Source organism: Aspergillus neoniger (genome assembly GCF_003184625.1).
Source record: "Aspergillus neoniger CBS 115656 unplaced genomic scaffold BO87scaffold_2, whole genome shotgun sequence".
NCBI lineage: Eukaryota > Fungi > Ascomycota > Eurotiomycetes > Eurotiales > Aspergillaceae > Aspergillus > Aspergillus neoniger.
Window position 1 is genome coordinate 1,228,992 of NW_020291130.1, and position 20,919 is coordinate 1,249,910.

General features: G+C 51.5%; 10 protein-coding genes and 1 non-coding gene across 11 annotated transcripts; 6 read left to right on the top strand and 5 right to left on the bottom strand.

Annotated features, from left to right (window-relative positions):
• Nucleotides 1–463: 463 nt before the first annotated feature.
• On the top strand, nt 464–2,529 carry BO87DRAFT_403284 (uncharacterized protein; the record flags this gene model as incomplete). The annotated part of the gene is made up of 4 exons (XM_025625759.1): nt 464–1,152; nt 1,243–1,840; nt 1,899–1,964; nt 2,021–2,529. 4 exons carry the CDS (start codon nt 464–466, stop codon nt 2,228–2,230), a joined length of 1,563 nt encoding a protein of 520 aa, XP_025484875.1. The 3' UTR covers nt 2,231–2,529.
• Nucleotides 2,391–3,937, bottom strand: BO87DRAFT_349462 (putative mitochondrial carrier protein). Its single transcript, XM_025621028.1, has 2 exons — nt 3,581–3,937; nt 2,391–3,517 (listed from the first exon to the last, which is right to left on the bottom strand). The coding sequence occupies exons 1-2, from the start codon at nt 3,630–3,632 to the stop codon at nt 2,622–2,624; spliced, it is 948 nt and encodes a 315-aa protein (XP_025484876.1). The 5' UTR covers nt 3,633–3,937; the 3' UTR covers nt 2,391–2,621.
• A 779-nt stretch (nt 3,938–4,716) lies between these two features.
• BO87DRAFT_325145 (ceramidase) lies at nt 4,717–6,361 on the top strand. Its single transcript, XM_025620092.1, has 4 exons — nt 4,717–5,040; nt 5,124–5,310; nt 5,386–5,902; nt 5,960–6,361. The coding sequence occupies exons 1-4, from the start codon at nt 4,945–4,947 to the stop codon at nt 6,141–6,143; spliced, it is 984 nt and encodes a 327-aa protein (XP_025484877.1). The 5' UTR covers nt 4,717–4,944; the 3' UTR covers nt 6,144–6,361.
• BO87DRAFT_325148 (putative toxin biosynthesis protein) lies at nt 6,355–8,063 on the bottom strand. The gene is made up of 4 exons (XM_025620093.1): nt 7,809–8,063; nt 7,615–7,753; nt 7,446–7,554; nt 6,355–7,390 (listed from the first exon to the last, which is right to left on the bottom strand). The coding sequence occupies exons 1-4, from the start codon at nt 8,016–8,018 to the stop codon at nt 6,505–6,507; spliced, it is 1,344 nt and encodes a 447-aa protein (XP_025484878.1). The 5' UTR covers nt 8,019–8,063; the 3' UTR covers nt 6,355–6,504.
• Nucleotides 8,064–8,358: 295 nt separating this feature from the next.
• Nucleotides 8,359–8,470, top strand: BO87DRAFT_t23. Its single transcript has one exon. It is a non-coding gene; the product is annotated as a tRNA-Leu (tRNA).
• Nucleotides 8,471–8,711: 241 nt separating this feature from the next.
• Nucleotides 8,712–9,372, top strand: BO87DRAFT_82357 (uncharacterized protein). The gene is made up of 3 exons (XM_025629602.1): nt 8,712–8,803; nt 8,871–8,951; nt 9,012–9,372. The coding sequence occupies exons 2-3, from the start codon at nt 8,922–8,924 to the stop codon at nt 9,252–9,254; spliced, it is 273 nt and encodes a 90-aa protein (XP_025484879.1). The 5' UTR covers nt 8,712–8,803; nt 8,871–8,921; the 3' UTR covers nt 9,255–9,372.
• On the top strand, nt 9,084–12,260 carry BO87DRAFT_438589 (DNA repair protein Rtt107). The gene is made up of 4 exons (XM_025627894.1): nt 9,084–9,365; nt 9,436–9,872; nt 9,930–11,346; nt 11,404–12,260. Exons 1-4 carry the CDS (start codon nt 9,273–9,275, stop codon nt 12,046–12,048), a joined length of 2,592 nt encoding a protein of 863 aa, XP_025484880.1. The 5' UTR covers nt 9,084–9,272; the 3' UTR covers nt 12,049–12,260.
• Nucleotides 12,163–13,177, bottom strand: BO87DRAFT_82346 (ESCRT-II subunit protein VPS25). The gene is made up of 3 exons (XM_025629601.1): nt 12,647–13,177; nt 12,467–12,542; nt 12,163–12,389 (listed from the first exon to the last, which is right to left on the bottom strand). Exons 1-3 carry the CDS (start codon nt 13,037–13,039, stop codon nt 12,277–12,279), a joined length of 582 nt encoding a protein of 193 aa, XP_025484881.1. The 5' UTR covers nt 13,040–13,177; the 3' UTR covers nt 12,163–12,276.
• A 92-nt stretch (nt 13,178–13,269) lies between these two features.
• trm8 (tRNA (guanine46-N7)-methyltransferase) lies at nt 13,270–14,924 on the top strand. The gene is made up of 3 exons (XM_025620094.1): nt 13,270–13,569; nt 13,674–13,861; nt 13,952–14,924. Exons 1-3 carry the CDS (start codon nt 13,394–13,396, stop codon nt 14,647–14,649), a joined length of 1,062 nt encoding a protein of 353 aa, XP_025484882.1. The 5' UTR covers nt 13,270–13,393; the 3' UTR covers nt 14,650–14,924.
• A 123-nt stretch (nt 14,925–15,047) lies between these two features.
• On the bottom strand, nt 15,048–16,776 carry BO87DRAFT_455187 (vitamin H transporter; the record flags this gene model as incomplete). The annotated part of the gene is made up of 6 exons (XM_025628620.1): nt 15,048–15,223; nt 15,278–15,688; nt 15,742–16,172; nt 16,227–16,354; nt 16,420–16,536; nt 16,598–16,776. The coding sequence occupies 6 exons, from the start codon at nt 16,774–16,776 to the stop codon at nt 15,083–15,085; spliced, it is 1,407 nt and encodes a 468-aa protein (XP_025484883.1). The 3' UTR covers nt 15,048–15,082.
• Nucleotides 16,777–17,764: 988 nt separating this feature from the next.
• On the bottom strand, nt 17,765–19,996 carry BO87DRAFT_298178 (LIM domain protein; the record flags this gene model as incomplete). Its single annotated transcript, XM_025619049.1, has 2 exons — nt 17,765–18,085; nt 18,140–19,996. The coding sequence occupies 2 exons, from the start codon at nt 19,994–19,996 to the stop codon at nt 17,765–17,767; spliced, it is 2,178 nt and encodes a 725-aa protein (XP_025484884.1).
• Nucleotides 19,997–20,919: the final 923 nt, after the last annotated feature.

The following is a 20,919-nucleotide window of genomic DNA, read 5'->3' on the forward strand; positions in this document are numbered from 1 at the left end:
TAATTGTCGCCACCCGCAGCTGATCCCCAAGGCGGCCCAATCTTTGCCAATCCCCCACTTCAGCTGAGCGAAGCGCCCGCGTTTACGAGGCACGAGGGGCCGGTTTTTTCTTGTTTTCGCTCTTATTATTTGACCACTTCTTTTTCTTCTTCTCTTCTCTTCTCTTCCTTTTTTCTCTTTGTCCATTTCTCACCTACTTCTTTACTTTCACTCTGACTTTCATCGTTGAATTGTCCTGAATTTCAGCAGCATCAGCATCTTGTTCTGCTCGAGATCAGGGTTGCCAGCCTCCGCCACACCACGGCTGATTTGCTGCCCCCTTATCGACGTCACACCCCACCAGCCTATTCATCTGACCTCTACTACTATACTATCCACGCACACACCAAATTGCTCATAATCAAAGAAGAGGGAGGCGGGATATAGGCGGAGCAGATACAAAACACAAGAAAAAATCACCATCATGTATTCCTCCTATCCTAGAGGACGTCACCTCCTCACCGATTCGGAGTCTGACTTCTCCGAATCGGACTACTCCATGGTAGAGACGACTCCACGCCGGAAAGTCACTACTCGTCGACGCTCCATCTCCCGCCACCGCTGGAGCCCCGAACACATCCATAGTAACACCTACCTCAGCCCCGTGATCCATGACCACCATGCGCCTCAACGCTCCGCCTCCACGGGCGCCCGTCGTCGCCCCGATCGTGAGCGCGAGCGTGAACGCAACAACAACCAGCCCGTCGCCGTCATCGTCGACGTCCACAACAAGTATGACGCCAAAGCCGACGCCAAGACAGATGCAAAGAGCGATGCCAAGAATGACGCTCGGAACAAGAGTGCCACCAAGAACCGGAAACAGGAACACAAGATGCAGCAGAACTACATCGATCCCTACGAGTCGGAGGATGAGACCAGGTTGCGGGATCATCGCCGAGCTCGCACTCGCCCGAGTAGTATCTCCCGGGAGGCATCACCGCTCCCACCTACGAGGGACTATGAGCTGATGCTCGATACGCGGTTCCTTGAGAGGAATGACGCCCGTCAGGACCTGGAGCTCCTGCGTCATCAGCAGGAGATCGCCCGTCTAGAGCGGGAGCTGGCTCGTCATCGTGAAACCTCCCAGCATCGTCAACAGCAGCAGCTGCAGCCGCAGCAGCCTCCGCCGCCTCCGCCGGCGCCGGAGCATGAGCATCGCTCACCTCCTCCTCAACATCATCACCATGAGCTCCGGCTGCTGAGGGAGGAGGATCTGTACGAGGACGAGATCAGTGAGCGGCTGCGACGGCTGGAACGGTACGAGAAGAAGCAGCGCATGGAAGAAGAGCAGCGTGAGGCAGAGCATCGCTACCAACTCATCAAATTCGAAGAGGCCCAGCGTAAGGCTGCGGAGCAGGAGGAGCTCAGCCAGAAGATGCGTCAACGGCAGCTGGAAGAGATCCAGCGCAAGATGGAAGAGGAGGAGGAGAAGGAACGCATCAGGAAAGAGCTTCGTGATGAAGAGGCCAGGCGAATTCTGGCTGAGCAGGAGCGCGCCCGCAAAGAAGCCGCGATGAAGCAGGCCGCTATCGAGGAGTGGAAGCTCAACGAGGAGCGGAGAATGATTGCCGAACGGGAAGAAAGAAAGAGACGTGATGCTGAATTCAAGGAGAGACTACGACTCGAGTTCGGCTACGACGAAGAGCAGCTGGAGAAGATTATCAAGAAGGAGAAGGAACCCGAGAAGCCCAAGGAACCTGAAAAGCCCAAGGAGGAGCCTGAGAAGCCAAAGGAACCTGAAAAGGAGAAGGAGAAGGAGAAGGAGAAGGAACCTGAGCCCCAACGGACTACCTGGATCAAGGTATGCAATCATCCTACCTTAAGACTATAGATGTGATTCATCTAACTCACTGGCGCAGGTCCACCGCAAACATCTTCTCCCCGACACACTTATTGCCTACCGTCTACCCTGGGACTGGGACGAGGTAAGTTGGAACCCTAAACACTCTAGGTACCGTCGACGATAACTGACGGTTGACAGCTCGACGGCAACTACATCATCATCAAGCAGTGGATCTCCGAGGACTTCCAGGAGGAGCTATTCGCCCACTCGCGGCGTCTGCGTGAGGGCAAGCTTGTTGCTCAGCACTCGAGCACCCTGACCGAGCTGAAGGTGAACGACCGAAAGAAGGACAAAATGTACCTGGTCCGCAAGAAGAACCCCGGCTCACGTGCCTGGATCTTCACTTGATCTCGCAGTTTTTTGACGCGCTACGAAGTGTGATACCATGATTTGATTAGTCTGATTTGGTTCTTGTGTTCTTTTGCCTCGTCTGTCAATATTTTGTTCTCTTCTTGTTCATTTTCACAGCTATCCTATACAAGATGTTGGCATAATGAATTGTCGAGTCATGATGTTTTGATTTTTCGTTCCATGAGTTGGGATTTGAACAGTTGCTATATATATGATACAATGATGATGATGATGATGATGATGATGATGATGATGACCAAACGTCGACCCATGCAGTCCGTATCCGAGGCCCTTTTATACCCATAACGATAACAAACTCCGGCCCTAACTAACCCCTTCCCTTCTAAGGAATCTAAAACAGAGAACCTTACTATAATCTACAGACAGCCTATTCTCCCTTTGATCCCCACTGGACTTCGGCCCTCAGAATCAACTCCTCGTAGACCGTCCACGCAAGCGCAGAACTAAGCGCTTTCCTCGTAATCCGCAGCCCCAACCCGCCAAATAGACTTCTTACTCCATCCTCTTGCACCATCAACCTCACAGCCCGCATCATGTTCCCATACCGCCCCGGCATCAGCTGCAACCGGGTCTTGACCGCATCGAACGGGTTTGTAATGGTAGTGGCCAGCCCGGCCGCCAATCCCCCAGAGACGAAATTGATTGATGACGACTTCAGTGGCTGCTGATCAGACGAAGAACCTGATAAGCCCGCCAGTCGCCGTTTCAACTGCTCGTAAAACAAAACATATAGTCCTGCATACGGCGCATCACGCGCCGCTGTAGCTCCAAATCCGGAAAACAGGCCCCGGAATCCCTCTGTCCGGACTATATCTCGCCCCGCGCTGAAGAGACTCCGATAGGCGTAGTAGTCTGATTCGTAACGAACTTTTAGCACGGTCACTGGCATCATGACGAAGCCAGCAGCAACCCGGGCGGCCGCCCCGGTAGCTAGATTGGCGGTGTTGGACAGTTTGGGCAGTGCGGAGGAGCTATTGGTGACGGGAGCAATGCCATTCGATTGAGCGAGACCCGTGCGAAGGGCGTTGAGGCTCGTAAAATACAGTGCCGAGCCGAAACCTGTGCGAAGGGCGGAAGGGAGTGTACCACGCCATAGATTGCGGATTGGATTCGGAGAGGAGAGGATGGCCTTGAGGGTTGGAAGGAGGGAGGCGTTTTGAGATTGTTGTACACGGGTTTTGAGGAGATCAGCGGGTTGGAGAAGGATGGAAGAGGTAAGGCCCGAGAAGAGCCCTGCGGTGAAGTGGAAGGTCGTCTTGGAGGCTGTTCGATTGATCGTTCGTTAGGGTTTACTCAATGGAGAAAATAGTAGATGAGTGGCCATACAGGTTGAGGTGGTTTTCACCTGCGGTACAGCATAGACCGCATTGTTCGACATGGCTTCGGATCCCGCAGCCAGTGCTAAGAATGTGTATAGATAGAGGAGTGATTTAAAAGGGCACGCGTGATGAGATCAACTCATCCGGGGCACTGCACGACAATGGCTGGAGAAGAATTTGAGATTGAGACAGACCGCTTGAAGCGGTGACGGTCACATTGATGGTAATCAGGATAGCATGGCAAAAGCGAAGAGGCGTGAATTCAGGTTTTGCAAGGATGATAGGTGATAAGAATGACTTTTCAGCGAGTGTAAGAAAGAGAAAGGGGAAAAATGTGACAGACGGTGTAGATACGAAGCGGTAGACTCGTTCCTACCCAAGCGGAGGGCCGTTGGTGAAGTCATCTGGCGCCGGGCGGAAAGCATCTCGATTGGCTGCAGATCACCAGCCACAGTTGCCGCGGCCGTCGCCGCCTCTCAACTTTTCCGATATCTCCGGCGTAAGGACCTGCCAAAAGTGGCACACCAACAGGTACAGGTTCAGGTTAAGGTTAACGTACCTGTGCAGTGACTGACAGGCACTACTAAAGAACTACCGGGATACATGCTGTGTCTAGTACTTCATAATATCATACCCAACAACCAGGCCTATCGCTGCTCACTCCTTACCATTTACCAATACTACTACGTTCAGTACTACGAAGTACTAGCAGTAGTCACAGGGCTGATCATGTCGAAATACGGAAATTTTCAGCAGGAAAATACTTGGTAGGCTGCATTTGGGCAACGTTAGATAATCCAATCCACGAGCTTTCTCCGAGCAGGTGCCGTCTTAGCACTTTTACAATGTGAGACATAGGGAGGCACTTAGTACGGCCAATGCATGCAGAAGTATGCAGGTTGTTAAAACACCATTCCATTCATTCCACTTGGCCACGCTCACGGCGGATGTACTTACTTTGTAATCTTACCGCCCATTGTTCCCGGCGGCAAACCGCTCAGGCCCATCGAACCAATAGGGACCCCGTAAATGGCGGGTGACATACCTTCCTCCGTACTTAACCGTCACATTCACGCCGGTTCGGTTGGATGTTAGGTGACTGGGCTGCAGATCGGGCGTATTAGTCGACGTCACGGTTCATGGGGAGCCGGTAAGGCAGAGTAACTGGTAAGTTCGATGGCCACCCTCACTTGTCAAACTTAACTGCCCTGCCTTTTCCTTTCCTCTCTTTCGGGGAATCTGGCCTTTCTTCAAGAGTTACCCCTGCTATGCCCTCCTGCTCGTAACTCCCGTCGTTCCATTGTGGTCCGCCAGAGACGTCACCAATCCCTCCACCCTGCGGAGAGCTGAGCTGAGTCTCCGTCACCCATCATGCCTCTCTCATCCTTCCTTCCCCATGTTCCATATCCACCCTCCAGGGAAGGATATTGGAGTCCCGTCACATCTACGCTGAATTGGTGCGAGGAGGTATGCGCGCTCAGTTTTACTTCATCCTTTGGTCACACTTTTACTATTACAATAGGTTGCTAACCATCATGCGAACGAGATAGGATTACTATGCCACCATCTACTCCGCAGAGATCGTCAACACCCTGACAAACCTGCTCTTTATGGCCCTTGGAATCAAGGGTTTCTTAAGTTGTCGTCGCAATGGACATGATTCTATCTTCCAGGTCGCTTACCTTGGCTATCTGCTGGTCGGAACTGGGAGCTTCCTCTTCCATTCAACGTTGAAATGTAAGTGAGGCATTATAGTGGAGGAGGGGTAGCCTGTGTCGTGCAAAATTGCTGATCCGTGCATTATACTCATAGATCCCATGCAACTGGTCGATGAACTGTCCATGATATACACCACGTGTCTGATGTGCTATGCGTCCTTCTCATACTCCAGACCGAATGGCTTCCGCGTCATCCTGGGCATCTTCCTTGCCAGTTTGGCGATCTTCATCACCCTTTACTACCACTACCTCCAGGACCCCCTGTTCCACCAGAACGCATATGGCATCTTGACAGCCATCGTCCTCATCCGCAGCATGTACACCATGGAGGTGACGCTGCGTCCTCGCTGGCGTCATTCGACGGAGGAGGACAGGCTTGCGCGTGAGAAGCAGGGCCTGCCTGTTCCGACCAAGGAACACCAACATTACGAAAATGTACGGGACATCAAGACTCTCAAGACCATGTGGTTCATGGTTATTTACGGTTTGAGCGTGTTCCTGGGCGGATTTGCCATCTGGGGCCTGGACAATGCCTTCTGTTCGAAGATCCGCGGATGGCGCCGGCAAGTGGGTCTTCCCTGGGGTATTCTACTGGAAGGCCATGGTTGGTGGTATGTTTCGCACTGACACCCTGCGTGCTGTCCCCTGCATACTAATCCATCTACTAGGCATCTGATGACTGGCCTTGGGGCCTATATGTACCTCGTTTGGGGCATCTGGCTTCGGCACTGCTTGAACAACCGCCAAGAGGAGTACCATCTCTGGTGGCCTCGCTTTTGGAACATCCCCGAGGTTCTCCGCACCAGCGCCCCAGGCAAGGGCGCGAACGGGGTGGCCAAGAAATCAAATTAACTGGACTCATTCCTACCCTTATTTCCTTGGTGTTTTAGACCTGACCTCTTGAGGAGCCTCGAGGACTGGAGCTTCGAGTGCTCTTCTGCGTCAGGATGATCGCTCACTTACAGTTTTGTTGATCGGGTTGCTTATAGACCTGCTCTGAGCTGCTCAGAAGTATACCATTATATCCTATAGATAAGAAATTGAGACCAAGAGATAAATATAGATCTCTCTATCGGGGTATTTCATTGGATACGCAAGTATCTCACTGGAAACGTATATGCGTAGTTACATCGAACATCTTGCAGAGCGGGCACTGTCTATACAACCGCGGGGGTAATGTGCAATCCTTATCCACAAACGAACAATCACCCATTCACAGCTTTGACTGGGCAGGGTTCTTCTTCGGCCGTTCAGGACGCGGAACATGCTCCTTCCACCTAGAATCGATCGTGATTTTCTCGACCTTTGACTTCCGACTCCACTGTTCCTGAAATTCTCGCTCCTCGGTTCTCCATCGTTCCAACTCAGCACCCAGCCATTTACCAGCCGCATCGGCACACTCTTTGGGGGCCTCCTGAGCAAGCAGATGGCCAAATTCGGCAAGATAAACATCGCGCACCGTACCAGCAGGAGCCCCACCACTGCCACCCAGCCCTGTTCCCGTAGCAGCCATCTTATCCGCCATCATCTCAGGCAAACACATATCCGATTTACCTCCAAAGATATAGCAGACACTGGGACGAAGATGCGGGAGCATAGCGAATACTCGCGACGGTTCTGGCCGGTAAAATGGCCATGAGCCCAGATGGTCGGGATTCAGATCCGGATGGGTCACTTTGTTCACGGGGACCTTCTTTCCTGGGGGCCCATCGTAGTTGGGACGTGAGAAGGTGAAGACTTCTTGGTGGAGGGTTGTTCTGAGCGTGACGGGTCGGTCACCGTTTCCCTCCTTTTGCTGGGATTCGTCTAGTGGGTGAATGGCCGTGGGGAGCTCGCGGAGACCGTGCTCGATCCAGCGGTCGAGGACGCGGGAATCCCAAGCTAGGTAGAATGGGTTTCGCTTGAAGGCCTCCGCGGCGGCTTTCCGGGATGGCCATGTGTCTCGTCGGTAGGTGGATAATTGGGTCGTTTTGGCGATCCGTTGTCTTTGTCGCATGGCCATCTCGAGCCCGTCGAGCTGGGTGGATTCACGTTGTATTACGGGGTCCAGGAGGACTAGACTGTGGATGAGACGTGGGTGCATAAGGCATAGCTGCGCGCTGTGGGAGGCGTTAGTTTATGGGTTCGTGGTAGGGTTGGGTTGGGAAAGCATACAGGTGTGCACCGCCCATGCTATGTCCTATACCAACGATGGGGCGAGGCATTTCCTTGCGCTTGACGTTGATAAGGTGAAGGAGGTCTCTGGGATGGTCGAACCAGCTGGCTATATGCACCTCGTCAGCATTATTTCGGGAAGTAATGAGAAAGAAGATCAAATTCATACGGTCGTTGCCCAGGAGGTGTTCATTTACTACGCTGCTCTCGCCCTGGTGCGCGACATCCGCCATCCATATGCTTCTAATGCGGAAGCCATTTGCTTTTGATCGAGCGTATAGCTCCTCCCACAGAGGTTCATAGAGTTCCTTGTATATAGATTAGCCACCGCCATTTTAATTCGGCATTGCGAAGTCATCAGACCTTGGGAAACCCATTCGCATGCGCAGCAAGAATCGTTACATCCCCTGGCTGTGGGTTGGGGTTATCGAGCGGAATATATTGCTTCACAACCAGATTTAATACATCTTCTTGGCCATTTGCCGTCGCCGCGGGATACTCTCTGATATGTTGGCATTCAACGATATGCTCAACGACCCGAAAGGGGCCAGAGGAATTTGAAGATAACGACATTTCTAATTTTGAATCAATCAAGTGAATTTCGTAGTATCGTACGACTCCACGGCGACTCTGGTATATATGGATTAAAGGCAAGGGGGAGCACTTATTCCCCGGATCGGAGGGTCGGAACTGCCGGGGCTGACGATGAGCCGAGGCTCAGGATCAAGAGCGACCGGGGAAAAATGGCCGATCGCTTGAGGGATTGTAATGTCAGGCGGGGAACGTGAATGTTCGGCTGATACCACTAGTTACGATACAGAGTAACGGTTACGGCTGGGGGAATCGGGTTATACGTACTGCACTTGTCTTGCCATTGATAATGTCAAAGTAGGCGTCCTTTAATATATCAACAGGCAAGATGGCCGAGTTGGTCCAAGGCGTCAGGTTAAGGTCCACCTTAATACCTAGCTTCACAGCTTCCTGATCATCGTAAGATGGCGTGGGTTCGAATCCCACTCTTGTCATATCTTTTTGTCATTTTTGCTTTGGCACAAGCCCTATATATATGCACTATATGATGTATGATGCAAGAAGATTATGTTTTCATGGGGATTTTCATCGGTTATCGCTATGTACACAAGATACTGTAGCTACTAGTAAAGATCAGCTGACAGATTGCGGGTGGGCTTGCGAGCCTCGCAAGGTAGTAGAGTAGAACTCGATATATATCTGGTGCCGTACTAGTAGTTAGTACTGCTCCCTAAGCAATCACCGACTATTATTGAACCTACTAAGTAAAGAAGTTGGGTTGAACTACCATATTTATCACTGCTTACTCCACCATTCTAGGACTGAAGGTCTGTACACAAAACACTGTGAACCTCAATCGGCACTCGTGATGCACCACACTGACAATCTACATAGATGTAACTACCCACATGAGAAGTTAATTCACTAGTTGCTTCCTTCCGACACATGCCCCCGCGGCTTCCCTACTTATTGTTTGTCCGCAAGACCATAACATCATCCACATATCATCAGAATCACAGCTTACAGGTTCAAAAGCTCATATTATATTCTATACATGACCAGGACGACGTGGATAAGACGCGCCTGACAGCACAAATCGACGATCTTCGACATATCTTATCTACACGTGACCTGGTGTCGTGTCGGCGCGTCTGCGCGTCGCATCGCAAAGCCACAAGAGGCAAAAGACGACTGCTCTCTCGAGCCGGACGTAACTTTCGCCCAATGCTACTACCTCCTCTCAAAGCGCACTACACACTGAACATACTCTCGTGCTGACCGGCAAATATCCACACAATGGCTGAGCAGGGAGGAGAGCTTCAACTCTTCAGCCAGTGCAAAGTCTGTATCATATGCTCCAAAGATCTCAGTGCTGATACAGCACATCAGGTATGGTAGCCACAGCCTTCGATATATTGGCAATTTACCCTGGCTAAATGAACGAACTATTGTCTATTAGCTCGCATCTACATTCGAAGAACATGGCGGTGAAACTGTGATCTATGAGCCGCCAGCCACCTTCCCTCCTCTCTCCGATTTCACCCACCTCATCTCCTGCACGATTGACTTTCCTGCATTCGACGCGGCCGGTGATGCCCTGATACCAGTTGTCAAACCCCACTGGGTGCATGCGTGCCTAGCAAAGAGAAAGCTAGCAAATCCGCGTCAATATAGTCCTGACCCGCGCCTATTCTTGAACGACGTGGTGATCACATGCGGTGATATACCAGGAGGCGATAAGGAAGCTATTATCGGTGGTGTTCTGGCGAAAGGTGGGATCTACAGCCCAAAGGTCTCTCAGCAGGTCACGCATTTGGTTGATTTGACCGCAGAGTCCGATAAGGCTCGATTGATCGCTGCAAAGAAGTTGAATATCAAGATAGTGCTTCCGCACTGGTAAGACGGATCGCCTCTGAGTAATTGGGCCGATCTAACAATGGTCTCCATACATAGGTTCGACGACTGCCTAAAACTTGGCCGAAGAATCGACGAGCGTCCATATACCCTTCCTGACCCCGAAATTCTCCGCGCAGCGCCAGATGCACCCATCCGTTCCTCAGAAAACCGTGACATCATCGGCGCATCCACGACGAACCCAGCCAACCTTCCCTCGTCTGTCAAATCGCCTGATGCTCAGCCGGCGCTTACCGTATTCCAAGATAAGAATGTCATGCTATCAACAGACCTCGGTATCGGCCCTCGTCTTCTCGGGTCCATCGAGGAAATCATCAAGAATGGCGGCGGCTCTATCACGACGGATGTCTCAAAGGCGGATATCCTGATCTGTCGCTATAGAGAGGGGTTCGCATACCGCATGGCATCGAGGCTGAACAAGGACGTCGGAAACCTATCGTGGCTCTACCACCTGATGACCTACAACACCTGGACATCCCCTCTACGGCGATTACTACACTACCCTGTCTCGCGGTCCGGAATTCCAGGCTTCAAGGGATTTAAGATCAGTTTGTCCAACTATGTTGGCGAAGCCAGAGCATACCTGGAGAATCTGATCACCGCGACAGGCGCCGAATGCACCAAGACGCTAAAGCAAGAGAATACCCACCTCGTGACTGCTCATGGTAACAGTGAGAAATGCGCCGCCGCAAAGGAGTGGGGATTGCAGGTCGTCAACCACTTATGGTTGGAGGAGAGTTACGCAAAGTGGAAGCTGCAACCCGTTTCTGATCCGCGCTACACTCATTTCCCTAAGAGGACGAATTTAGGCGAAGTAGTTGGGCAGACCAGACTTGACAGAACGGTCCTCGAAAGTATATTCTTCCAGAGTGAAAGCTTAGCCAGAGAGCAGGAGAGCCCTCGACGGGCGATGCAGACTAAGGAACAGAACACCGTCGCTGCAAAGTCATCGGATACCATGCAACCACCGTCGGCGAAAGTGACAGAATCCGAGAGCGAGGTACCGCAGCAGCCGCAGATTGCAACACCGCGAGCGGTTGGAAAGTCGCGCAAGACAGCTACAAGTGAAAATCAGAAGTTACAAACACCGGCGCGTGCCCGGCTTACGTCTGAAGGCAAGGAGAATGATACGCCATCTACGACAAGTAGTCGGAAATCAAAGGAGGCTGCTACCGCTCGATTGCACGAGATCGCACCGGACATTGCGTTATACGAGAAAGAGAAGAAGCGTGTTGGTGGTGTGATCTATGGTGGTCGACGGAAGACAGACGAGGATCGCGTCACGCTCAACAATGGCAAGAAGCGGCGGTCTATGGAAGCGGAGGACAAGAGCGATGAAGAGGACAGCACGGAAGCAAAGAGACAGAAGAAGGGCAAGCCGTCTGTCGCGATGCATCTTTTAATTACAGGGTATCAAAAATGGGTTGGGAACCCGAAGAAGGAAGACTCAGATAAGGTTTGTCCACCTCTTTGTACATGTCTGTAACTGAGAAAGCCCTCTGACTGTGAGCAGCGCCAGCTCCGTGAACTTGGCATCTTGGTTGTCCAAGACGCCCGGAGATGCTCCCATCTTGCTGCCCCCTCTATCCTGCGGACTCCCAAGTTCGTCAACGCGCTTGCATACGGCCCGGCTATTGTGAGCATTGATTTCATCACGCAATGCCTCGAACAAGACGAACTTCTGGAACCCGCTGATTTTCCACTAAAAGACGATGCATCGGAAAAGAAATATGGATTCTCCCTGGAGGAAGCAAAGATGAACGCCAAAAAGAACAAGAACAAGCTCCTGCAAGGGTATCAAATACACTGCGTCGAAACTATCCGTGGTGGTTTTGATGCGTTCAAGTCCATTGTGGATGCTAATGGAGGAGAATGCTCTCTCTTCCGTGGTCGCGTTTCATATCGATCACAGCGCGAGGAGAGTGACGAGAGCTCTGGAGACGACGACCGCAGCCGGAAGGAGATATACCTTCTGAGTAGCACTTCTGCAGACCACACCAAGCTGTGGCCGCGATTCCGCCAGATGGTCCTAAACAGAGGCAAAACACCACGGATAGTCCGGGTGGATTGGCTTCTTGACATTGCCATGTCCCAAACGCTGCGCGCGGCAGATGCATATGAGCTGGACGAGAAGATGGCAGATAAGATGGAGCAGTAGCTGGCTGTTGGGCGCGGTGTTAGGAGTGCTGTGTTGAAACATATTTGCTTGTTATGAACAGCGGGAGACCCGTATAGCTCTTTCGGGGACATTATCTGGTTTTTGTATATCCCTTACTTTATCATGAAGATAGTTGCCGTATTCTCAGCGTCGCCAAAGGACATTGATTCCGAATGGAGCCACGAGCGAACCGCATGCTGTATTTAGGCCAGACGACGTACCCAGTCCTTAGAAAAACTTGACACCCTCCTGGCCTTCGCTACCGAAGACCTGCGCCTTGCCCCGTTTCACGAGAACGTTGAGGGACTTGTGCATCACATCGGGATCCATCGCATGCCATTCTGTTCCAGCCAGCCGTTAGCCATCATGCTATACCAGTATTACTCAAGACCCAAGAAGCAAAAGCAAGTCAACCTACCCTGCGACATCGTAGCCTCCCCTTCCAACAACTCATAAACCGTAAGCACCACATTCTTCTGGCCTGTGCTTTCCACCTATACAACAAAAACCAAGCAATTAGCAATCAAAATCCCTCCTTTAAACCCCAACTCCCCACAACATCTCAAACGAAGATAATATGGAATAGAAGAACACATACCCAATCCGCAATCAACCCAGCCCACTCCTCCGGCCTCTTCCACCAAATCCACGCCACACTCTTACTCCCACCATCGATCCACTCCGCTCTCCTACCTCCACCCCCTTCCTCTTCACTCTTCGCCATCCAGTCTAGAATATCCCGCGCATCGCTCATGGATATGCGCTTCCGGAGCGTCGCATTATGAAATAACGGGGACTCGATGGCTTCGATTAACGATAGTCGGTAGACGCGATGGTGCCGACACCAGGATTGAATCAGGGAAGACCATTTCTGGAGTTGGGAGGTGCGTGTCGTGCTGTTGGGTTGGGGGGTGAAGAAGGCTGGGAAGGAGTAGGTGAGGGGGAATTGGAAGGGTGGGGTGGTGGTTGTTGATGTTGTTGCGCTTGTCATTCTGGTGGTGGGTGAGTGATTGTATTGAAGGTGAGTAAGGTATATAACTGAGGAGTGTATTCCGCTGTTGTCAAATTGTACTCGGAATATAGTATGGGTTGTTTAACCGTGACGTTGACGGTGATAGTTGTAGTGATGGTGGTGGTGGTGATCGATAAGGACGTCAGTAGATTATTATCTACCGCCAGCCAACAACCCACCCACCTTAATGGAACTAACTAACTTGACTTCTCCGCCTTAGAAATTTCCGCAACCTCCGCAGCACCGCACCGCATCCCCCACCTTCTCAATAGGTTTCTCCAACAAGTTTCTCCCAACTTTCCTTATCACCCTCAATTAAACTTCAGATACACAATGTCTCAACCTCCCGCCAAGCGCCAAAAGCGCGCCGAGTATCGCAAACAAGCCGCCGAAGCGGTCGTCGCGCAACCGGATGAGTCCGCCCCCGTGGGCCATGTCAAGCTCCCTAAGAAGAAGTTCTATCGTCAGCGGGCGCATGCGAATCCGTTCTCGGATCATCAGTTGAACTAGTATGTTGTTACTTCTTGCTCATTGTGGCATGTGAATAGGGCCAATGGCGTAGTGGAATGGAATGGAATGAAAGTCTCGGGCTAAACTTTTCTTCTCTGTATAGTCCCCTCAGCCCGGCGCATATGGACTGGGCATCGCATTTCCCTGCCTTCGTGAACCCCGACGCCACGCAGACGAACCTGATCGGAACGAGAAAGTTGCTTAAGGATGTCGAGGTCGTGGACATCGGATGTGGATTTGGAGGCTTGCTTGTCGGTCTGGCGGGGTTGTTGCCGGAGACGTTGATGGTCGGTATGTATATCTATCTACATCTTTCTTTCTCACACAAGTCATGGATTGTGAAACGATCTGAGCGGAACTGAACTGAACCTTTCAATCTAGGAATGGAAATCCGCATCGCCGTCCTCGAATACCTAAACACCCGTATCCAAGCTCTCCGCGTGCAACAACAGCACCAGCAACAAAAGACACAACAACAGCAACAACAACAATCACAGTCTCAACCTACCTCTTCGACTTCCACCCCTGCCCCTACCGCCGACGCTGCCGACGCCGCCGTCGCTGATACTCCCACCGATGCCCCGGCGCATCCCGACCCGAACGCCAGCGCGGCCCTCGTCCCCGGAGGATACCAGAACATCTCGGCGATCCGGAGCAACACGATGAAGTTCTTCCCGAACTTCTTCAACAAGCACCAGCTGTCCAAGATCTTCATCTGTTTCCCGGACCCGCATTTCAAGGCGAGGAAGCACAAGGCGCGCATTATCTCGGAGACTTTGAATGCGGAGTATGCGTATGCGCTGCGCCCTGGTGGTCTGTTGTACACTATTACGGATGTGGAGGAGTATCATCATTGGATTTTGAGACATTTCCGGGATGAGAGTGCGGTTGAAGAGGCGGAGAATGAGGGCCCCACTGTTAAAGAGTTGTTTGAGAGGGTGTCGGAGGAGGAGTTGGAGAAGGATGAGTGTGTGAAGGTTATGAAGGAGGCGACGGAGGAGGGGAAGAAGGTTACGAGGAATAAGGGTAATAAGTATGTTGCTGTGTTTAGGAGGAAGGAGGATCCCGAGTGGGCTTGATTTTTGTGTTTCTGTTTTGGCTTGTATAGATCTATGGCGTGGATGATTTGTTGCGAGATTAACAAAAGTTAATACTGATATACATGGTTTGGATGATATTTTGTTTTGACATGTGCTCATATAGTCTTATGGGTGTGTAGCTTTCGATATATATTGCAATGTCTGGGATGGCACGTTGTAGAGTGACTGATCTTGGCTCAGAGGAGACTTCAAGTGCAGCAGAGTGGTATTGGACGTCGATTGCTCTGAATTTGTGAGAATTTACGGGCAAAGGGATCGTGTTTATGGAATATAAGAAACACATAACTCTCGAATGCTAGCTTCGTAAAGTACTTTCACAGGCTAATAATCATAACATCATCTCCATCATGTCGGTAGTACTTCATTTCTCTACTATGCTTGCAATGAAGGAGCCCATGACCAGCATGAAGCATCACGTATGGCTGATTGCAGTCGCGCGCCGACGAAACCAGACGTGTATCACAAGAAAGACTACCACTCCGAGAGCAAGCATTGCGGATATCACCGAGAACCCCATGATATACTTCGGACCGTCGGAGGCAGGGAACAAGTACTGCTGCCAGTTAGTCATCTGAATGCCAACAACAAATCTCAAGAATGTTCATACCGAGCCATATATTTGGGCTAGATTCCCTAATGCATTTACTAGCGCAAGGCTGACGCCTCTTACTTGCGGGTGCATGTTCGCAAATGCAGATGACGCATACGCAAGGGTGCCTCCGTTGGTTGCCCACAATCCGGCAGCCATAAGTACGAGAAGGACATATCGTGCAGTATAGTTGTATACAACACAGACTGCAATGGAACAAGCTAGCGATGCACTTAGCCAGCCAGCAATGACAAGACCTCGCCATTGGGGGATTTTGTCGCTGAAGTATGCGGTGATTGCGGTGCAGACGAATGCGACTGCGTAGATCGGTACTGTCAGGAAGTTTACCCTTTCAGTGGATGAATCCCCGAAGAGGCCCTTCACGAGTGTAGGGTAGAAGTAGGAAAGTGTGCTAGAGCCGACTATGACCTTTTTGAAGTTAGGGTTGTGGCATCATGCGAATGACCGACGGGTTACCATACCATATATCCGACCACAAATCCCCAGGTCCGCCAATCCTTAGCCGACTCGACAACAGCATTCCAATGTGACAACTCCGGGCTGTCTTCGGTCAAAGATGTGACATTGTCTGTCGCTAGCCGTGCGATAGCCACATGTCGCTCTCGTTCTGATAAGCGCCTAGAGGTGGCCGGAAAGTCGGGCAAAATGAAGGCACATATGATCGCGACTCCCACAGTTGCAGATCCCTCCACGATGAACAGCCATCTCCACCCTCTTATTCCATGAACTCCCTCTAGACCCTGGATAATACCTGCCGCTAGTAAAGATCCAAATGCCCCTGAAAGAATTGCAGCAGATATGTAGACACCGAATCGCTTCGATTGTTCCGTCCGCTTGTACCAGGACGAGAGGACAAGAAGAACACCAGGTGCGAAACCTGCTTCCACACAGCCTACTGCAGTTAGGAACATAATATCACCACAGACGAGTCAATAAGATGCCTCACCAATTAGTGCGCGCAATACCACAAGGTGTTTGTAGTCTTTTATTACGCCCATCACACAGGTTAGTGCTCCCCATATTACCATGATACCAGTTAGGAACAACGAAGGGCGCGTGTGGCTTAGTACTAAGCTATATAATTGAGTAACGGTTAGCACTGGCTTGTGAGAATCCCGGGTTATTGAAGTGGAACGTACTTGCTGGGAACTTCAAAAACAACATATCCGATGAAGAAGACAACCAGAGCAATTGAATATTGACCGGATGTCAGATCCAAATCCTCCTGCATACCCGAGATCTTTGCGTTGCCGATACTGATATAGTAAGACTAATTAGGCATTTATAGCAATGTGTAGGAGTATTGGGGGTACAGACTTGGTCCGATCCATATAGGAGAGCAGATACATGATCCATATTGTTGGAAGCAAAGTCAAGTCAACCTTCCGCACGAGGGCCTTTTCCTCCTCGGGAGAGAAAGGCGAGGTGATCACATTCTCTATTTCCTCTGAGAGAGAGGCGTCACACTTGAGCTTGTAATCCGAATCTTCTGCCATTAGGACTGGTCTGAACAATGAGTAAAGCGACTAATAGAGGTAAAGTGTCATTGGAGATGAAGGAAGAGTTGGGAATAGTTATTCCGACAGGCCTGCCTACATGTCAACCACCAGACCATCGACTCCTTGCAGGTTATTTATGCTGCCCGCTCAGGGCACAACGCCTATGCCGGCATTGCGAATAAGGAAACGATATGGTGCTGTAGCTGCCATCGTTCGACATGGATCAGACGTCATCCGAAGGATATCGCAGCAGTTAGATCTCCCGATCCCCGCGCAAGAGCCGTATCAATCTATAGATGGTCGTACATGCGGATTTGATGCGATGACGGCAATGGAGACGCGATCCCCGCAAAAGCTCGGGAACCCCCGCAAAGCTGGGGTTGACATCCAAGCGTCTCCGTCTTGCCGAACTAGATCCAGGTGCCTCGACTCGAGGCACTCGTATGACACGCAAATCTTGCCAAAGTCAAGCTGCCTAGTTGCTCATCTAGGAAATGAGGTAGGTTAGTTTGAAGCAATCACACCCTCGCAAACAAGTTGCCGCGAGACGGAGAGAAGCCTCGAGCCGAGATGACAAGACAGTCTGCCTTCCTTTTCCGGAATAGCCCTGGTCCGGCTCTGAAATTATGCAGGCAGCCTGGATTAGTACTTGGAGCCTTCAGGTTAGGGGTTATTTGTGGCTGCAGCTAGCAAGATGCAAAAAATGTGTCCTTTAAACCATTCACTGTCATAAATTCACCTAAAGTGTACGCTATCGTAGACTCCCGCTGGATGCTATGCAATTCACAGGTTGCAACAAATAGGAAAAAAACAAACTGAGAGACATATATGAAAAACAATGGCCGTATAAGCTTGGATGATGCAACTTGTTAAGCGCACTGCGCTCAAATCTATGCAGATGGCCACAATGATCATGTCAGTGGCGTAAGTCATCGGTTGTTGGAGCCTCAGACCCCGGAGATCCACCATCCGACAGATACCCACATCACGGCGATGCCTTCAATCGAATACCTTCACAACTTTCACAGACAGCCAATTGGACCGGCCCGCCGATAATGCGTCCCTTGGCTGTCCTTTTCGGTTCCCCTTCTCGGACGAAGTAACGACCGTCGGGACCGAATCCATCCCCGCACTCGTGGCAGACAAAGCATTCATCATGCCACTGCCCGCCAACTGCACTTATCACAACATCCTCCAGCACTGGCTTCTTGCATCCAAGGCACCGAGGAGCTGTGCGACGGGAGTGGCACTGCAAGCACCATGCAAAGCCATCCTTTTCTACGAAAGGCGTGTCTGCGTTGAAAGGCTAGAAGAGATATGTTAGCAGTTAATGATTACAAATCAGAAGGGAAGACTGTACATCACCACACTCGGCACAGAAGAAGTGCCCGACGTGCCACTCAGCTCCACAAGCAACGACCACTTCTCCCTCTATCGGGGTTTTGCAGCTCTTGCATCTTGGGCTGAATAGCTCATGGAAATCAAGGTGGCAGTAAAACCTCAGCCCATGGGCTTCTTCATCATCGCTGGAAGCCTGCGCGAGGCGCTCTTGGCGTTTCACTTCAGGTTCCTCGTAAAATGCAACACACTCTAGGGCAGTCTGGCAATGGTGGCACACGAAGCACTCGGGATGGAAACGTGATCCCGCAGCGGTCACGATCTTCCCTGAAATTGGAAGAGAACATGCCTCGCATGTTGCGGTGGGAACGCCAGAGCGGCTATAGGTGGATAGCCACCGACTCTGCAACCCTGCAGTGGGTTTTCTCGGGGATCGCCTGGGAGCTTCGTTGTTCTTGGGTGGGCTCGACGATGACTTCGCACCAGTATTTGTGCTCTGGGATGGTCCTGCCATCTCAGAGATAGTGGGCTCTTTGTCGTCTGGCAAGTTGATAACCGGGATTGACGGTGCCTCGGATACCTCAATAGTGGGAGCAGCGGGCTCGGGAGAAGGCACGTCCGGCGTTGCATCCCTGCCCTTGAAGCTATCTCGGTTGCGCGGGCTTTGCGCCTCGGTTGGCTTCCAAGTTGGATCAAAACTCACGATCGGCCGACCAGCACGATCACTTACCGCGGTTGGCATCGGTAGGCGAGTGCTCCGATCCCTGAGTTTCTTGCTAGTAGCTGCTCTGATGTCATCACTGCGAATTTCTAGGCCATTCTTCATAGGGGCATCTTGCTCCTCAACCTCAGTGCCTGATGTAGGAGGTTCTGGAAGCGGGTCGTTCATTCTATACTCTGGGTTCCTTGACTGGCTTGGGGGGTTCTTATGCAGTTCGAAGCGAGCCAGCTTGTCCACAAAAGGAAGGCTACTGAACCGACTAGGTAGAGGACGAGAACCGCGAGGAAGAGCGTTGCGTGGCTTATTTCTCAAAGCCGAAGAGTCCGACCTTGAGAAGTCCGGCCGAGTGTTCTCGTCCTTCTGAGGCGAAAGCTGAGGCTCTTCGTATATCTGGTCGTTTGGATTCCTAAAGATGCCTTTGGATGAATCTCTACCCACATTCGCCAAGCCCAGCCCATAGCTGCTGCTGGTATTCTGGGTGGACACTTCGTCCCGCGGCAACGCAAAGTTGACTTTGAGGTTCTTCCGTAGAGTCCCGTTCTTTTTAGGGCTGGGAATATCCCTTCCCATGGCAAACTCCTGCTCATCATGTGCCGGGCTTTCGTCCGACTCTTGGATGCTGCTAGGACCGTTGTAGCTTATAGTCGATCCCTGGTAGGCAAGACGACGACTGCCCCGTCGTGGAGTAGGAGAGCCCAGCCTCTCGCCACGCGAATACTGACTATTCCTATCTGGGCTTTTCTGGAGCGTGTCCAAATCGGGATTGTGATATGGTGCATATGGGTTCTTATAGGGAACACCGGGGTGCTGGTGCATCCACACCAGCTCGGTAGCTTCATCTTGTGCAGCTGCATGGAGCTCGACGTCATCCTCCAGGTCCATCTGTTGTAAGGCATCTCGCAAAGACTTTGCCTCTTCCTTCTCTATACGCCGTTGCGGGCTTTCACGATAAGCAGCGCTGGGGGAGGTAGGAAGAGCGCGACTGTAGGCTCGAGTGGGTGAGATATGCTGCCGTACGGGGACTATTCTCGGTTCCTGGACCAACGGTCGTCCGATAGGGCTGCCTATTGTGCCTCGAGATGACGTCGGCCTATGGTTAGAAAGTGAGCTGGTGGCCCGAGGATGCTCGGTCTCAGCTGCTGGGGTGCTCGACTGCATATACGAATGTCCATACGACGACATTGCAGACGCTGCTCGTGGAGGGAGATCCTCCCGAGTGTCAGAGGACGATCCAGTTGATCTCGAAGGAAGCGGCCTGGATCCGCCGGGGCGGGCAGGACGATTCGTCCGCAGATCTTTCAGATAGGTCGCTGTTACGCCAGGAATTAATAAACATTGTCCATGTCAACCCATAGCCGGTCGCTCGGCCAACATCCTCGAAAATCGCAGACAATGCTCTGACTCAATATCGCAGCAGCGTAAACACGTACCGATCTGATCATTGGACATGTAAGTTGGACCGGGAGGCGAGACCTTGCGCTGGCCGTCCCGGGCCTTGTGAAATTGAGGCCTATGCATCATACTGGCCATGGAGGTTGAACCTGAGAGATCATACCAAAGGGGGGGATACCAGGAAGGGGTAGGTTGATGAGTTGGCTCTCAGTCGCAGAGCTATGAAGTAAGTGTCTAATATAATCGAATAGAGCCAATGAGATTCAAATGGGTGGCTGGGCAGTGGGCCAGGTATGGAATCAACTAGAGAGATCGGATCTGCCCAACTAGATCCGCTTGCCTTGCTTGAGAGCGATAAAGCGTTGTTCTTACAGGGTTAGGGAGTTAGCGCGGCGTCGGAGGTAGTAATTAGTGAGTAGTTAATAACGATTAGTTTCAATGAGCTCATGGATACTAGTTAGTACTGAGTGACAGGCAGGGGTACAGGCTGGGAAAGACAAGACGGACAGAAGCTATGGCCATCAATCCCTCCCGCCGAGGGACAACAAAGCGCCCAACCAAACACTGCAAACATCAGGTTCCGGTTCTCAAGGCAACGCGGGGCCGTGCTGACTCATCGCATCCCCCAGTCTATTCCCCTTTTGGTAGTCACGTTGGATAACTGGCTCAACTCTGATAGAGCACTACTA

Bases quoted from the DNA above. Each gene is read 5' to 3' on its own strand.
- BO87DRAFT_349462 (XM_025621028.1), bottom strand. From the start codon at position 3,632: ATGTCGAACAATGCGGTCTATGCTGTACCGCAGGTGAAAACCACCTCA. The intron at 3,518-3,580 runs GTATGGCCACTC...TCAATCGAACAG, and splicing joins GGTGAAAACCACCTCAACCT to CCTCCAAGACGACCTTCCAC.
- BO87DRAFT_82346 (XM_025629601.1), bottom strand. From the start codon at position 13,039: ATGACAAGCGCAACAACATCAACAACCACCACCCCACCCTTCCAATTC. The intron at 12,543-12,646 runs GTATGTGTTCTT...TTTGTTGTATAG, and splicing joins CTGGGTTGATTGCGGATTGG to GTGGAAAGCACAGGCCAGAA. The intron at 12,390-12,466 runs GTAGGTTGACTT...TGGCTGGAACAG, and splicing joins GGAGGCTACGATGTCGCAGG to AATGGCATGCGATGGATCCC.
- trm8 (XM_025620094.1), top strand. From the start codon at position 13,394: ATGTCTCAACCTCCCGCCAAGCGCCAAAAGCGCGCCGAGTATCGCAAA. The intron at 13,570-13,673 runs GTATGTTGTTAC...TTCTCTGTATAG, and splicing joins TCGGATCATCAGTTGAACTA to TCCCCTCAGCCCGGCGCATA. The intron at 13,862-13,951 runs GTATGTATATCT...CTTTCAATCTAG, and splicing joins GCCGGAGACGTTGATGGTCG to GAATGGAAATCCGCATCGCC.
- BO87DRAFT_325145 (XM_025620092.1), top strand. From the start codon at position 4,945: ATGCCTCTCTCATCCTTCCTTCCCCATGTTCCATATCCACCCTCCAGG. The intron at 5,041-5,123 runs GTATGCGCGCTC...CGAACGAGATAG, and splicing joins CGCTGAATTGGTGCGAGGAG to GATTACTATGCCACCATCTA. The intron at 5,311-5,385 runs GTAAGTGAGGCA...TTATACTCATAG, and splicing joins CTTCCATTCAACGTTGAAAT to ATCCCATGCAACTGGTCGAT.
- BO87DRAFT_325148 (XM_025620093.1), bottom strand. From the start codon at position 8,018: ATGTCGTTATCTTCAAATTCCTCTGGCCCCTTTCGGGTCGTTGAGCAT. The intron at 7,754-7,808 runs GTCTGATGACTT...TCTATATACAAG, and splicing joins ATGCGAATGGGTTTCCCAAG to GAACTCTATGAACCTCTGTG. The intron at 7,555-7,614 runs GTATGAATTTGA...AGGTGCATATAG, and splicing joins ACACCTCCTGGGCAACGACC to CCAGCTGGTTCGACCATCCC.
- BO87DRAFT_82357 (XM_025629602.1), top strand. From the start codon at position 8,922: ATGCCCCCGCGGCTTCCCTACTTATTGTTT. The intron at 8,952-9,011 runs GTCCGCAAGACC...CAGGTTCAAAAG, and splicing joins GGCTTCCCTACTTATTGTTT to CTCATATTATATTCTATACA.
- BO87DRAFT_438589 (XM_025627894.1), top strand. From the start codon at position 9,273: ATGGCTGAGCAGGGAGGAGAGCTTCAACTCTTCAGCCAGTGCAAAGTC. The intron at 9,366-9,435 runs GTATGGTAGCCA...ATTGTCTATTAG, and splicing joins GTGCTGATACAGCACATCAG to CTCGCATCTACATTCGAAGA. The intron at 9,873-9,929 runs GTAAGACGGATC...CTCCATACATAG, and splicing joins AAGATAGTGCTTCCGCACTG to GTTCGACGACTGCCTAAAAC.